Genomic DNA, 14,711 nt, shown 5'->3' on the forward strand with positions numbered 1-14,711 from the left:
TTAAAGTTTATGTGGTCCAATGCCCAGGTCCTACCTATCAAAACAGTTCAAATCAGACCATTCTGGATCAGCTGAGGATGAGATTATTAACATCAACCAATAACATAAGCTACAAGATTTCCTCCATCCAGCTTGTATATAACTACATCAGATTCCCATGATGCAGAACCCACAAGGCTCTTAAGAATAAAAGTTTAAGCAGCTAGCATGCCAAGGGAAGCACTGCCTGAGTCACCACACAATTCAGTGGAGGACAGTGCAGAGAGCTTTTGAACTGGTCTGCACGACATCCTGTAAATACTTAACCCAAAGTGCCTAATTTCTAGTTGAGGCTTTCAGCCATTGCATCCTGCTATAACCTTAGATTCTGAATTAAAAGAGAAATACTCTTTTCTATGGCATTTTGTTCTGTGATTTTAAGCAATGCACTCTTGCTGACATGAACAAATCAGAGTAAGAATGGTGTGAGCAAATGCTGAGTTGTTTCTGCCAGTACCCCGCTGTCTCTCCACACAAAATGCAAGCAATATGACTTTCCCTCTCATTAAGTCACTGATCTACCAAGTTTGAACAACTGCCTTGTATAAGGCTAAAATTTGACTGCATATTTTCTCTTCTACATGGGAACAAATTTTAATCAGGGCAAAATTATTTAACTGTACTCATTGAAGGCAGTTATCTAACTAAAAGAGTGTACACTAGCCACAAGCAAATACTGCTAAACTTCTAGTTCTACTGAATAGAAGTGAGAATGAAAACATATCAAGTTTATGCAATTTGTATCACCATGAATAAAGCTGTGACCTAAAATTTTTAATTCTCTGTCATAGGTTCATCAGACTGATCTCCTTCTACCATATGTGAGATGTACATTAACAGAAAAGCTTAATTTGCTGCAGTTAATTTGGTAGGAGAAAACCAACTTACCTTTGAACACAGGGATGTCGAATGAAAGGTCATACTGTTCACAGAAGAGGAATTATAAAACAAAATCTTGAAGGCGTCTGAAACACATCATCAGCACTTACACCAAAGCATGGGTATCAATAATGATACAATGTTTTCAGTGCATTGAATCTTATCTCATCACACTGCACAGTACACAAAAAGGCAACTTTTAAGCATGTTCCAAACCAAACGCAAGCCCCAATTTACTAAGCTACCTTTTATTTCCCTTGTTTAGATATCTAATTAAATACTGTATATTTCTAGACATCCTGACTCAACATTGGCCCAAGTGCAGTAGGCAACACGGACTACCTGAGCTGGTGTGTTTTTACAGGAAGGATATTTTTTCAGCATGTACAGAGTAGCCAGTCTTGCAGCGCGGAAGTTGGCTCTGACGGACCGATACACGGCTTTGCGCAGGCCGATCAGGTGCTGGCTAGGATGCTGTCCAGCTTTATTAAATGGGCAAGCGGCACTGACCCTGTCAAGCAAACTTGAAAAGTAAAATGTGATACAACTGTACAGATGTCCTAAAGTATTTTTAAAGAACAGTACATCAGTTTTCCTATTTCATTATTTAGAAAGCTTTTTCAAATCACTCAGTAACTATGGGACTAAACCTTGATCATATCAATGATATATTTAATCAAAATTTCAGACAGCAGCCAGGATTCCTTAGTAAATAGCCTTAATTTATTCTCATCTGAGCCGTGGCAAAACTCCTGAACACATTTATTTTCTCTAAAATGGCACAGTAATGGCAGACATGCCATAACATTATCTCAATCAGGATACAAAACTATTACAAGCCCACTGTCAGCTTTGAAATTTTAATAAACATGTATTCAACATATACCTCTTTATACCCAAATTTATTTTTTCAATAATTTTTGCAGAAAAAAGGTGCCAACACATAGCTTTCCATACAAAACACTATATTCTTTTGACCTTTCTGATGCAGAACGTTTTCTAGGTGAAGAAAAATATTATTTGAGAGGCGACATAGATTTTATCATCATGCAATGAATGGCAGCTGTGTTTGTGAGAGTCTTGACAGGTAAACACATGACATGGATACACTACACAAGCACATAGGAAAATACATTTGGTGTCTGGCTATTCAGGTGAATATACCATTTAAAAGAAACAATGCCATTTGCCTATTAGAATATAATTCACATTGGCTTTAACATTGTAAGAAATCATCTCGTCTAGAAATAAAATGAATTGTGATCTGGGTGAAGACTGAACAGGTCTGTGGATCTTTAAGCTGCAGCTGTATCTTTTCATACACAATCTGATGTCAAACCTGACTGAGACTCTGGAAACAGCCTCGGTGCACTCTACTTGCTGGGACTGTTTTTACTAGAATCAGCTCGGGAATGAACATGGTCTGGACAACAGGACAATCAGTTGTGGCTAATTGTTTGGGGACTGGAAGCCTGCTTCTGCTCTCACCCTTCCCAGGGCAGAGTGAAGAGGTGATTTCATGTGCAGCCACTTAAAAGGGAAAAGCACACAGGGTACCTGGTAAGCCTGAGGTGGGTTGCTGCATTGGTAACTATTTCTGTAGTCCATCTGACTACAAAGCTGACCAAGTCAGCAGACTGACACTGCTGGGAAAAGGTCAGTCCTACTCCGTGAGCTTCGCTGGACCATGCTGCACATTGACTGGGAGGGGAAATAGCTTGTGGCCTTCACTATCAGATATGAAAACCAGAGCAGCCCACCCACTGAGCAAGGCTGGAACCATATATCAGTGTGTTTAGCACCATTAACACAAGCAGATTCATGCCAAATATTGCCATATATTGAATATGCTAGCTGAAATACAATATAAAATATCTGCATACCATTTTAAATTATGTGTTATTAAAATGGTTTATATAACATCTCATAAATGACTTCACAATCTCAAAAAAATAAAAATCAAACTGTGTTTATTTCCATTTCTAAATGTAAATTTAAAATGCTAGCCTTGCTGTATCTTTCACTAGGGAACACAGCATGTAATGCAGTACATGCCAATCTCTAACCCTTCCCTAGCTTTTGGAAGTAACAACTGGAAGTGTTTATGTATAAACTCTCACATTAGTTTGTAGACCTAAGCCCATGTGAATTATCAGAAGAAAGCTCAAAGAAAAGGAGCAACATTCTTCTACCATAAAATAGACAGGGATCTGTGTTCTACTACAGTGATGCAGACTTTTCCAACTCCTATAGAGAAGAAATGTAGCATAACTCATGCACAGCATGTAATGCCAGTATTCAGCAAAATAATCTGCTTTCCTTCTGGAATGGATTGTTTCAGTGCTTTTTATATAAAAATGATCCTTATTTGACTAATTTAATTAGTAGAATCTATTATATGTTTTTCTGTCAGGTATGTCATACCCCTAAATTCCTAGTGTTTCATTTATCTTCACAGATCACAGAATGGTTTTGGTTGGAAGGGAACATGAAGATCCTCTAATTCCAAACCCCCCATGGGCAGGGACACGGGCAGGTACACCTTCCACCAGGCTCCTCAAAGCCCTATACAGCCTGGCCCTGAACACTTCCAGGGATGGGTAAGTCACCACTTCTCTGAACAATCTGTTCCTGTGTCCCACCACCTTCACAGTCAATAATTTTGGTCCTAATATCTAATCTAAACCTGCCCTATTTCAGTTTAAAGCCATTCCCCCTTGCCCTATCACCACACACCCTTGTAAAAAGTCTCTCTCTTATCCTCTATGTATTTAATTGGACTTAGATGCTATCAGTTTTGCCTATCAGCCACAAGTAGCAAGAAGCAAAGAAAATTTGGGCATGAATTTCCCCTTTCCTACAGCTCCAAACCCATTTTACTGTATAGAACAACAACATATTTTCTACATTAATTTTACAAGCCAAATCTTAAATTGGCTTTCAACTTTTAACAAGTTTATATAAACACATTAATAAAAATCTATTACTGCACTCCACCATGAAAACAGTTTTCTAAAGATGCTAATATATATCCATATGTATTAAGTTCACAGAGCTTAATTAAAGTTTAAAATACAGTAAAAAGGGAGCATTTCGGAAAATAAGTTAATTATTTTGGTGACAAGCAAGGGAATAAACACTTGCTGCTTACTGCTGCAGCCTTTCATTGTGTATTCCCTTCAGTTCTTGTTTTATGATGTGCAAGACAATGGGCATACTTTCATTACCCTCCAGAAATTGCAGGCTGCAACCTGTGATCAGGCTTCATTTGGCTAATTGCAAATGAAGCAATTAGACAGAAATACTGCCCTTCTGCCTGAGTACAGCACTGCCCTACCTTTGCTACACAATTTCTGTAATCCAAGCCACCCAGGTGAGGTCTTGGCCATCTCTGCATCACAGAGCTGGTACCACACAGATGCACCTGAGATTCCAACAGAGCATTAAACACTTCCAAAGGCCATGCTGGAATCAGAGTATCAAGCTGTCTTTGAGAGCAGCTAATGTAAGAGAAGCCTGACAGGATTACAGAATCACAGAATAGTTAAGACTGGAAGGGATCACTGGAGGCCATCTAATCCAAGCTCCCTGCTCAAGTTCTTAGTTCCTGATCTAATTCCTGTTCTAGTTCCTGTGGCTGCAGTCAGTTTTACTGGGAGGATGTTTGACTATCTGAGTATAGCAGGCACTACCACACAGTAATAAACCACTTAACCTATAGATAACTGACCAAAACCTCATCAGTAATAATATACCACTTACAGAGACAGTCCAGTATCAATTAATAAGGGGCAAATAGGGTAGAATAAAGCAAAGCCATAGATATTTCAATGGATGTGTAAATTAGCCTATGAGAACAGCAATGGATGGTGTCATGGGGAGGAAAACCAGCAGTGGAGCATGAGGAACTTCAGGCCAAAACTGCAGACCTAGACTTGCCCTGTCAGAGTTTGGCTAAGTACAGCCAGACAAAGTCTGAACTTGGCACTATTTAAATAACAGCTTCAGTATCTTTCCACTCACAATATGGTCAATGCACAGGCCTGTGCTGAACCAGCAGTACCTTAAAACAGCTGCACAGTGACCAGGATGCTGCACCTCATTGAAATCTCATTCCTTCAAGGATGTAAAATAATACAAGAGGATACTCAGTAACTTCTCAAATGCAACCATTTCTATTGCCATGAGACTCCTTCTGAAAAAGTACTAAGATTTGATAACCTTATACAGGAGAAAATACTAAACTTTGTTCTGGTGGTTTACTGTAGAAAATTCTAGGGGAAAAAAAAAAAAAGGGAAAACTAGCATTTTGGATCATACTCAAAGAGGTACCCAAAGCAAAGAATTTCACACTGCTGTGTGCAGCAGCATCTCTTGCGTATGTGGATGCAGGAAAGGACACTCTGGATTTAGAAGTTCCTCTAGGCCAAAGCAACTCAAAACTGACTTCTTTATACTGTACAGTTGTTCCAGTGAGGATGCTGGCACAGTCAAACTTCTCCCACTCCATCCATATACCCAAGTCTTTTGAAAAGCTTGCCAAAGTTTCAAGTAAAGAAGCTATTAGATCAAGCATCAGCTTAAAGACCAGTCTGTTTTTTGTTAATATGTTATCTAAGATATGTAGTAAAAGAACAAGGCAGCAGCAATTTAGACATTGACCACAAGTTCGTTTGCTTAAACTTAGGCAAAATTCCAAATGTTTTTCTCATCTGTAATTTGGACAAGCCTGAACAATAATTTCTTTTAAGAACCCGTTTGCAAAGATAAGACTGCCTATTGCTCAAGTATATGCTTCTTCAGCAAAAATCCAGAGCAAAACAAAAACCACACAGCTAGGCAGACTGAAGACATGCTTATGCATTCCAAAGGAGAATGAAACATTTCTTCATTGAAATACACTGAAGGTATCTCAAGCTAAAAAAATTAATCCAGAATTTTAAGTCTAAAGTTGCACACTTGCATGTAAGAACATGTGTCTGAATGTAGAATAGTTGGTCTGGTACGGATAAACATCTTGTTGCCCACAAGGGAACTTCTGATTTTTTTTTAGAAAGAAGTTGACTGTATTTTAGGTGTTGGTGTTTCCCACCTCCTTTAGCCTTCAGCAGAACTGGCACACATGGATTCATCGTAGGTGGTTACAATGCGCAAGCATCCACGGCAATGAGAGTGCACAGAAACAGGCCTGTGGGCTTTGGAATACACTGAACACTTTCTGATGTCCTTTCACACAGCAAATCAGCAAAACTTATCCAATAACTACAAGAGCTAAATAATCAGAAATATTTTTGCATCCCTTAAGTGGAAGAGAGGCAAATTCAACAGTAAATAATTTAAGAATCTAAATGTTTCAACAACTGTATGCAAGAAAAAAAGACTAATGTTAACTTTACTTGAAGTGGGAAATAATATTTGGTTTTTGCTGGTTACTGTGTTCTCACTACTTTAGACATATTTGTTAAATAAAAATAGAATGGTTTTCATGTCATCCTGTTTTGTAAAATATGAGTGATTACTTGCAGATCAGTTTATTTACATGAATTTGGTAATGTAAGATAAAAAACTCTAAATGTCTCTCCAAAATAGTTAACTTAGTTCAAAGTCCATTTGTTTATATATTTCATTGCTAGCAATGCAGAACATTTCAAAGGCACATGAGTTTTGTGAGACTTAATTCACCTTCAGGATGTGAGTTGTTAGAATTCATACTTCTAGTATGAATCGTAATTATACTACTTCATGTGAATTAAAACCTTTAAGTATTATGTTTTTCAGTAATTCCACTTGTTATGGGAGACAATGTAACAAGACAGTTTTAGATGACAGCTGGTTTGTATGGATCTGTGCATTAAGTAAAGCGAAATACAGACTCACAGGGTAAATCCTCTGGAAATCACTTCAGTCTCTTGAATGAGTCGTAGTGCTTTCCTCACGAGATTAGTAAAGGCCCGGCTGTTGGCCACTGTTTCTTCCAGCTGGATAGAGTATTTTCGCAGGGACATTTGCAGCCTGGCTGTCCTCCACGTGCCCCACGCCCTAGAGGCTGCATAGAGGAGCAGCACGGGCCCGCACAGCAGCCATGAGGATTCCTTCCACCACGAAGGAAACATGAGCAGCGCACTTACAAAGGCAAGGAACAGCGAGACATCCCTGCGAAGAGACAGTACCACCAACCACACATTACTGAGGGCAAACAGCTGGGAAAATTACCAACTTTTCAGTTACATTTGAGATTGCAAGAGCTTACTTGTGGGCTTTTATGCAGGTCCTGAAGGGAGCTGTAAACACTGACAACTACCCCTTGTGACAGGTTTGGATGAATACGTACATGATATTACTTGGCTGGTGAACTCTAAGGAAACCTTTCTTCAGCTTTTTTACAGCATGAATAGGAGAGTAATGTACCACTTTGAAAGGTTAGTTTCTCTTACACATTTACATGACTTTAAAAAAATAGAAAAGAAAATTAAAAAAAAAAACAAGAAAAAACATGACTACTCAGCATTATAAACCAGGGCGTGTAGGAACTGTAATATCTGTACTTCCAGGTTCAAGAGTACAGTAGGGAAGGGCATGTTTCTTTTGGTAGCAAATTCCTCAATTAGTGCCAGATGTATTTTTTCTAGAGTCTGACTCATTTAACTTGGACTCCAATGCACCACTAGTTTCTAAGACAATTTTATAAAGATGGCTTGAATAGTCTTTTAAAAAAGTTTGGCACCTTTTGAAAATCCTTAAAAAATAGATTTCCTAGTATCTCAGTTACTTCTCAAAGATATTTTAAAAGCCTATGAAGTTGTTACTTTCCGCTATAAAAATTCAACATAAATATAAGTAACTGCTAGAAAATACACTGTTTCATGTATATTATTACACGGTTTTGTAAAATAATCACACTCTTCAGAGAGATGGATGGGATACCAGCTTCAAGGTGCACTACAACTATACTTTTCCAGAATGTTTTCACTGAAAAACATTTTTTTCCTTTACCCCTTAGAGCTGTGTATCCCACATTTAGGTTTGGAAAAATAGACTTGGAATATTTTTCCATTTCTAAAATAAGACACAATCTCTGGGTTTCTGTTTCCTGGACAGTTTTGTGGTCAAATTTCAACCAGCTTTACAAGTGTTAACTCTTTAGGGCTACTGGCTACTGATAGGTTTCAGTAAAAATCCAGGGTTAAAATATGCCAAATATGTAGGTACCTCTGAAAGGGACAGACACACAGTCTCTAACTTCATTGGTACATTAAAAAATAAAGTCCCACAATTAAAATAAATCAAATCACAACAATGAAAGACTAGAAGGGATTTAACAGCTCACTTTGTTCATTTTCAGCTTCAGGTGGGTTAACCCAGATCATCATGGACAGACCAAAGATGAAAATGGAGACTCCACAACCCATGTCGTGGCTATTCCAACTCCTAAGTATCCTTAGAGTTCAAAAGACTTCCCCCAAGTCCCAGTTTGAATCACTGGCAGATTAATTGCATTATTCTTCCTCTTATGCTTCCCTTTTCTGAACAGAACAAATGATGACTGATCTCCACCTTCTACATATCATAACACTATTCCATCCCAGAGATATGCAGATCCTTTCCTGGAGTAGTACAGCATACCCAATTATTCATCACTTGGTGTTTCTTAACTTGACTTTTCCTTCCCAAGTGTAGCATTAAACTTTTATCTTTACTGAATTTTCTATCATTTTCAGGGTATTTCTCCAAGCTACTGTTGACCTCTGGTCTATGAAAACAAAAACCTGATGTCATCTGGAAGTTGAACAACATTCACAAATTTTGTAAGTGTACTTTATCAGCTGAAAGTTAAAGAAACTGAATAATGCTAGGACCAGAAACATCTGGTTCAAAAGTTCTCTTGTTTGACAGAGAGCATCAATATTGACACAACTTAAACAGCTGAGGTGTGACTCTATAATTTTGTCTACTTTTTTAGTGTATATATGAGAAAATAGCACTGGCCCATATTACGTGATATTTTTTTCCTATTGATTACCACATTTCCAAGCAAGATACTGTCAGAACAACCACTGACATTGTTATTTTTTAAGTACAGGTGGTAGCTGTTCAGATACTGCTGCCCCACACACAACATATTTTATAAAGACCACACCAAAATAAACACTTTTCAATTCAGTCTTCACACTCATGTCTCGTTATCAAAATCACCTCTACATAGCTTCAGAAATTAATGAATTAATCAGCTATGTGAGTTCCTCCTTATAGAATATATTAGTTAGGGAGTATTCATTCATATTCATGTAGTTACCCCAGATTAAAATTCACTCTTTCAGTAAAATACCCAATGGAAAAAACATGCTTATTTAAAAATCTGGGGACTAGTAGAATAAAGACCCAAGGATGTGAGCAAAAATATAGTTACTTTAATGTTGCATTTTATATCAAGAATGTACAATATATTTTTTGCTTGTTTCTAAGTGACTATAATGGTAGATATCCTCAATACAATACCAAATATTAGGAGTTGCTAGGGAGCGTAGTGTTGGAAGCTGTCTGTTTTCCTGTTGCTTACACTGCCCTGCAGACAGGATACTGGGGTCAAGGAATTCAATCAGTTCCACATCCTCCTGCAGCAGAACTTCCTGTTGCAGGATGGTACGGAGCGTGTCATATCGAAATCCAACATCCTTACCACATACAAATGGGCAGGAGAAAAAACCGGCATTAGTAAAGAATATGCAAATTCTTAAAATTAAGTTAGCAGAATAAGGCAAACACCCACACACCCTACACTTGACTGACAACAATCTGTTCCCAGAGCAGGGAAATGTTTCAGATATATCACAAGTAGCTATTTTTTTATTAAACTTGTTTTACTTTTAAAGCTCACACACTACCTAAGAGTTTGGGCTTGCAGGATGCATCACGCTGACTTTGTGATCTGACCCAGACAGTAACAATAACTGGAAACACGCCACAGATTATGCCAGTGTATTTGCATAAGAATAAGAGGTACTGAATCTATTAGAAGATTAAAAAAGAAGATTAAAAAACCTGAAAATACTTTTTTTTTTTTTAATGCCACGACATCATTTATACCATTAACAAATGAAACTTAGAGAAAGAGAGATATTGCTAATTAGTCAACAAATGTCACTTGAGGACACTTAATAACAGTGCACCGGATTGACACCCCGAGCCAAGGCAGGGAGTACCCCCTGCAGGATTCTGTACCTTTCCCAAGGGAACTCCATCCAAACATGGCCCCGAGCCAGAGCCAAGGCAGGGAGAACCCCCCTGCAGGATTCTGTACCTTTCCCAAGGGAACTCCATCCAAACATGAAACAGCATGGGGCTCTGAAGACCTCCCACCTGCTAAACCTCAGGCAAGCTTTGGGGAGTTACACAGTTGCAAATTTGATGCCATTAGCATTTGCTACTTTTGCCCCAACTACAGCTCTTGAAGACAAATATGGAGCTCATGAAGACAAATACAGCCATCAGAGAAGCCCCCTGAAATTTTTATTTGCATACTGCACCAAACCATAATTACTTAAAGTTAAGAATGTCATAACAAAACCCAACAAACACTGAACATGTGCATCCCTGAATTTAGCTAATTACAGGAGAGAAAAGAGAATATTTCTGAAAAGTCTCTAATAGAAACTTTTAACACAAGTGTGACATTTCACAGTACAAAATCTGTTTCATTCTGTCACTGACAGAATGAGATTCTTTATGAAACCATAAGATAGCTAGTTTAGAAATTTAATTCCATGCACAGATGTCACCTCAGATAACTTTCATTCTACATTTAATGGAAAACATTTGTCTCAGGACTATGTGCAAGAGGAAACTCTGCCCTCCTCCGACGCATCCTGTGTCATTTCAATCCTCTACCGGAGTATGCAGCAGGACAAACATGTTTTCCATGTTCTTCAGTTATGCCTCCATCTCAAGAAAGGCTAAAAATTGCTGTTAAGATAATACCCTCAATTCATAGGGGAAGAGGGAGGAAGAAAAAAGTCAATCAAAGATCACTAATGAGAGATTTTCAGAGGAAATTATGTCCTACTGAGATACAGCAGAACTCTGTGTGAAATGGAAAATTCTAACTTCTCATGTTGCTCAGCATTTTCTTTTGAAGCTCCATTTGAAGCCATCATCCCTGCATTGTAGTAGAAAAAAACAAATCAAAATTCTAGATTCTGGAATGGTCTGAAGTGCCATTTGCAAGCTATACTAGGAGCATGAAGGAGCTGGGTACAAGTTAAAGCAGATCTGAGACAAGCCCAGACTGGAAAGTGGTGCTGCAGAGAAAGAGCAAACAAAGTTTGCTTTGCCTTTCCCAAAAGCAGAAGCCCTGTAGAGAGCAGTGTAGAAACAAAGAGGCCAGGATGGGTCCAGGGGCAGTAAAGCTGCACTGTGGTGCTGTGCCTGAGCTAACAAGCTGAAGCAGAGAGTGAAGCAATTGCTGAAGCTCTAGAACCTTCTGTCTTAGTGGTCTCTACGAGGCACTAGGCTGTAACACATGGTCAACATCTCCCCACTGCCTTCACCAAAGGGGTACCAACATTGTAATTAAACTCATTTCAGCTTTCAATAATTTCTTAAATTTCTCACATATTTTATTATCTTACACATTTTGAACATCTTTAACCTGGCTACTGATACTGTTCCTGTCCTTTTGTGCCCAATTTGGCACAGTAACTGAAAACCAGAATTAGTATAATCTAAAGAATAAATAATACTCTTAGAGCCAAAACAAACAATACAGACCAAAGAAGATGTTTAAAGGATGAGATATAGAGGAGAGGAAGACCTGTGGATTAGGAAAGGAAATGGAAAAATAAAAAAAGTGATCACTTACCAGTCGGTGAAGTATGTCATCGTTTTTCTTATACTGTGGAAAAGGAAACCAGCTTCTAAAAAACTCAACTAGTTTTGACAGGATGCCTTGCTGAAAGGAACAGAAATTATTCCAATTTAAAAAAACAAACCAAAAACCAAAGCCAAAGTTAAATAAATAACAGCAGACAAATCCTTTACTTCTGCATTTGATTTTCTTGTTAATTCAGACCCAAGTACCTGTAAGGAAGTTTCACTTACTGTGTCTGGCCTAACTTCAGAGTACACTAAGAGAACATCTGCTTCCCGTCAGTTTGCTTGTGGACAGGAGAATAAAATAAAACCTTCAGTAATCCCACCTATTTGGAGCATAATGGATTGTTATGTTGTTATGTTAAAAATAACTACAGCTAAGATTATATTGATCTCAAGTTGGCAGCTACTGCATTGATATGAAAGACTTTCTCTCTCCTGGGGGATAAAAGCCCAAAGGTTAAATGACTGACAGGCTGAAGAGAAGTGAAAGACCAGAACAGGGACAACCTCTCCTCAGCAGCCCACTGCAGCCTGAGCACAACTCCAGAGGAGCTGTAAACAGAGACAGGAAGAGTGATGGTAAGAGGAGGAAATGCCCCAAAAACTCCCTGTCCACACCAGTGTGCACCAGCAGGTACTTTGTCTCTGTGTTGCTTTCCACACAACCTAAATCCACACTTTTGTCTGAGCTGTAAATGAACTTCAGATGCCACTAACAGAGGGACTCCCTCTCAGTCATCACACATTCTACTCATGTATCTTCCTAAAACAAGATGCATGACAGATTATAATTGAATAGATGCATGGTTTTGCTTAAGTCTGCAGGCATTCAGAACAAAAAAGCACAGCTTTTGACACACCATTCTATCTACCTTCCTCAGACTGAACTGACAGGAAGCATTTTTCAAAATATTTAGTTATATATAATTCATTAATTCTGAGGCCCTGTCTCAATCTTCAGACTGCTGACATGTAATACAATCAGGTAAAATGTATGTAAAAAAAAAATTAATTGTGAAGTGCTTACATTTTGTGGCATACTGTTTCAAAATAATAATAATAAAAAAAAACATACAGATTCTAATAGCTCCATGTATAAAAGGTGACAGCTTCTGTTTCTCCCTCTTGTTTGTTTTTTTTTTTTCCCCCATTTTTTGTTCCCTTCTTGTTTGTATTTTTCTAGGTTTTCCCCCTAACTACAAGTGGGAAATAGAAGAACAAACCCAAGCAGCAGGAGCTCAGAGTTCTGTAGTTAACCTGTGATCAGCCTGGCAGCCTTCTGAAAGGCAGTGCCACCAGTCTGGTGCAGCAAGGCAGGGCACAACAGCCTTAACATCAGGGACTGTCACCCTAAAGCCCTTATGCTTCAACCATTTTTGAAATAACTTATTTTGGTGCCCATTTAAGTAATCTAACTCAAGCTTTTCTTTACAAATGTCTCATCTTTCTGTGTACGTTTAGATTTTGAGATCTATGCCACAAGGAAGTGTTTTTAGGTCAGTGAAGAGGCAAACCAGTAACAGGGACCTGATAATGAGAGCTCTTCCCGAAACACTGACATCAGTAGGAGGAGCTATCCCAGCAATTCACACTTAAGACTATGGAATAAATCCAAGTGATTGTATTTTGATGTTGCTCAAGGGCAATGACATAAGTCAGAAGAATGTCACTAACTGCAGCACAAGATCATCCGTCAAGTTTCTTGCAGAGCAGTGCAAAAGGAAATAAAATTTTCTAATTACAATTTGTAGAAAATCGAAATTAAATGAACAAAGGTCTTGCTCTGCATTTGAATTTCAGACAGGTATTTCACTGAAAAGTACTTTTGCCTGTACATGGAAAGCAGGGTACGGAAAGAGTAATCCATTTAATTTACAAATATGCCTCTTGAATCCTATCATTTTCAACTGCTTAGTCTTTGTAAGTCTTTGGATTTTTATCATGAACATTTAAAGCTACACCAAAGATAGTTTTGCACTGCTACCCACCTTACTAAACTAGACTGTGGAGTTACTGAAAAAAAATCTAGCATGCTACATCTCCATGATTTAGTTTAAAAATAAAGATCTGAGCTTGCATAAACACTCAACAGGCAAGTCAGTGCTTGAAAATACAAAACAAGACAACCCACTGTCTTGGGCTGTGACCCAACACAGTACAGCAACACACTGAATTATTCACATCCTTGGAATAGTGTCTCACAATCTGCATTCCCATTGGGAGTGTTACTGACAAGTAAAACCACTTTCACCAACACACAAGTCAGGTCATGTTGCCAATGCTTCCAGAGTATTCTTACAGCTTTAGAACAACACTCAGTCAAACTCTCTGTAAACTAAATAATAAAGATGCATAACTCCTAACATTTAAAAAATATTAGCATAGTACATGCACATTTTAGGTAAATTAATTTGAATCTAAAAAATAATTCTAAGGACTATTTCTCTTTTGTAGAGAAATTCTTCTTCAGAAGATAATGCTACACACTGAATACCTCACATTAAGTGTGTGGGCAGACCTAGGCAAAGGCAAAGGACTGGTCCCTCTGCCTTCCCACACCAGGTCACCTGCACAGCTACTCATGGCTAGCCCCAGCACAATTCTCAGAAGTTGCCTCCAGCACCAGCTCCCTTCTAATGACAAAATATCATCATATCTAAGGTGGGACAAGGTATGACAGTATAATCAATTTAAACATTCAGATATGCACAGCAGTCTAGGAAAACAGCTGAGAAAGGAAAGATGTAAATGGGAAGTGATAAATTCTGTAAAGATCAAGCAGAATTACCCAAATGGGATTTAATTCCAGAAAACAAGTCTAGGAGCTCTTACTAGCAGTGCTTTTGAGTATCAAGTGATCATGAGACCAGGACTATAGCTGTAACTTTCTCCAGAGATTGGCACAGCCAGGAACACTGCACCTA

The 14,711-nt window shown here is 38.3% G+C and overlaps 1 protein-coding gene across 1 annotated transcript in view; it reads right to left on the reverse strand.

Annotated features, from left to right (window-relative positions):
• The window catches only part of VEZT (vezatin, adherens junctions transmembrane protein), a 45,089-nt gene that overhangs the window by 21,445 nt on the left and 8,933 nt on the right, over positions 1-14,711 (reverse strand). The window contains exons 4-7 of the mRNA XM_041474259.1: positions 11,774-11,863; positions 9,415-9,590; positions 6,796-7,071; positions 1,292-1,429 (exon numbers count right to left, since the gene is read on the reverse strand). Of these exons, the coding sequence (XP_041330193.1) occupies positions 1,292-1,429; positions 6,796-7,071; positions 9,415-9,590; positions 11,774-11,863 (680 nt within the window). The remainder of the gene's footprint in view (positions 1-1,291; positions 1,430-6,795; positions 7,072-9,414; positions 9,591-11,773; positions 11,864-14,711) is intronic.

Source organism: Pyrgilauda ruficollis, unplaced genomic scaffold (assembly GCF_017590135.1).
Source record: "Pyrgilauda ruficollis isolate IOZ18807 unplaced genomic scaffold, ASM1759013v1 scaffold32, whole genome shotgun sequence".
Lineage (NCBI taxonomy): Eukaryota > Metazoa > Chordata > Aves > Passeriformes > Passeridae > Pyrgilauda > Pyrgilauda ruficollis.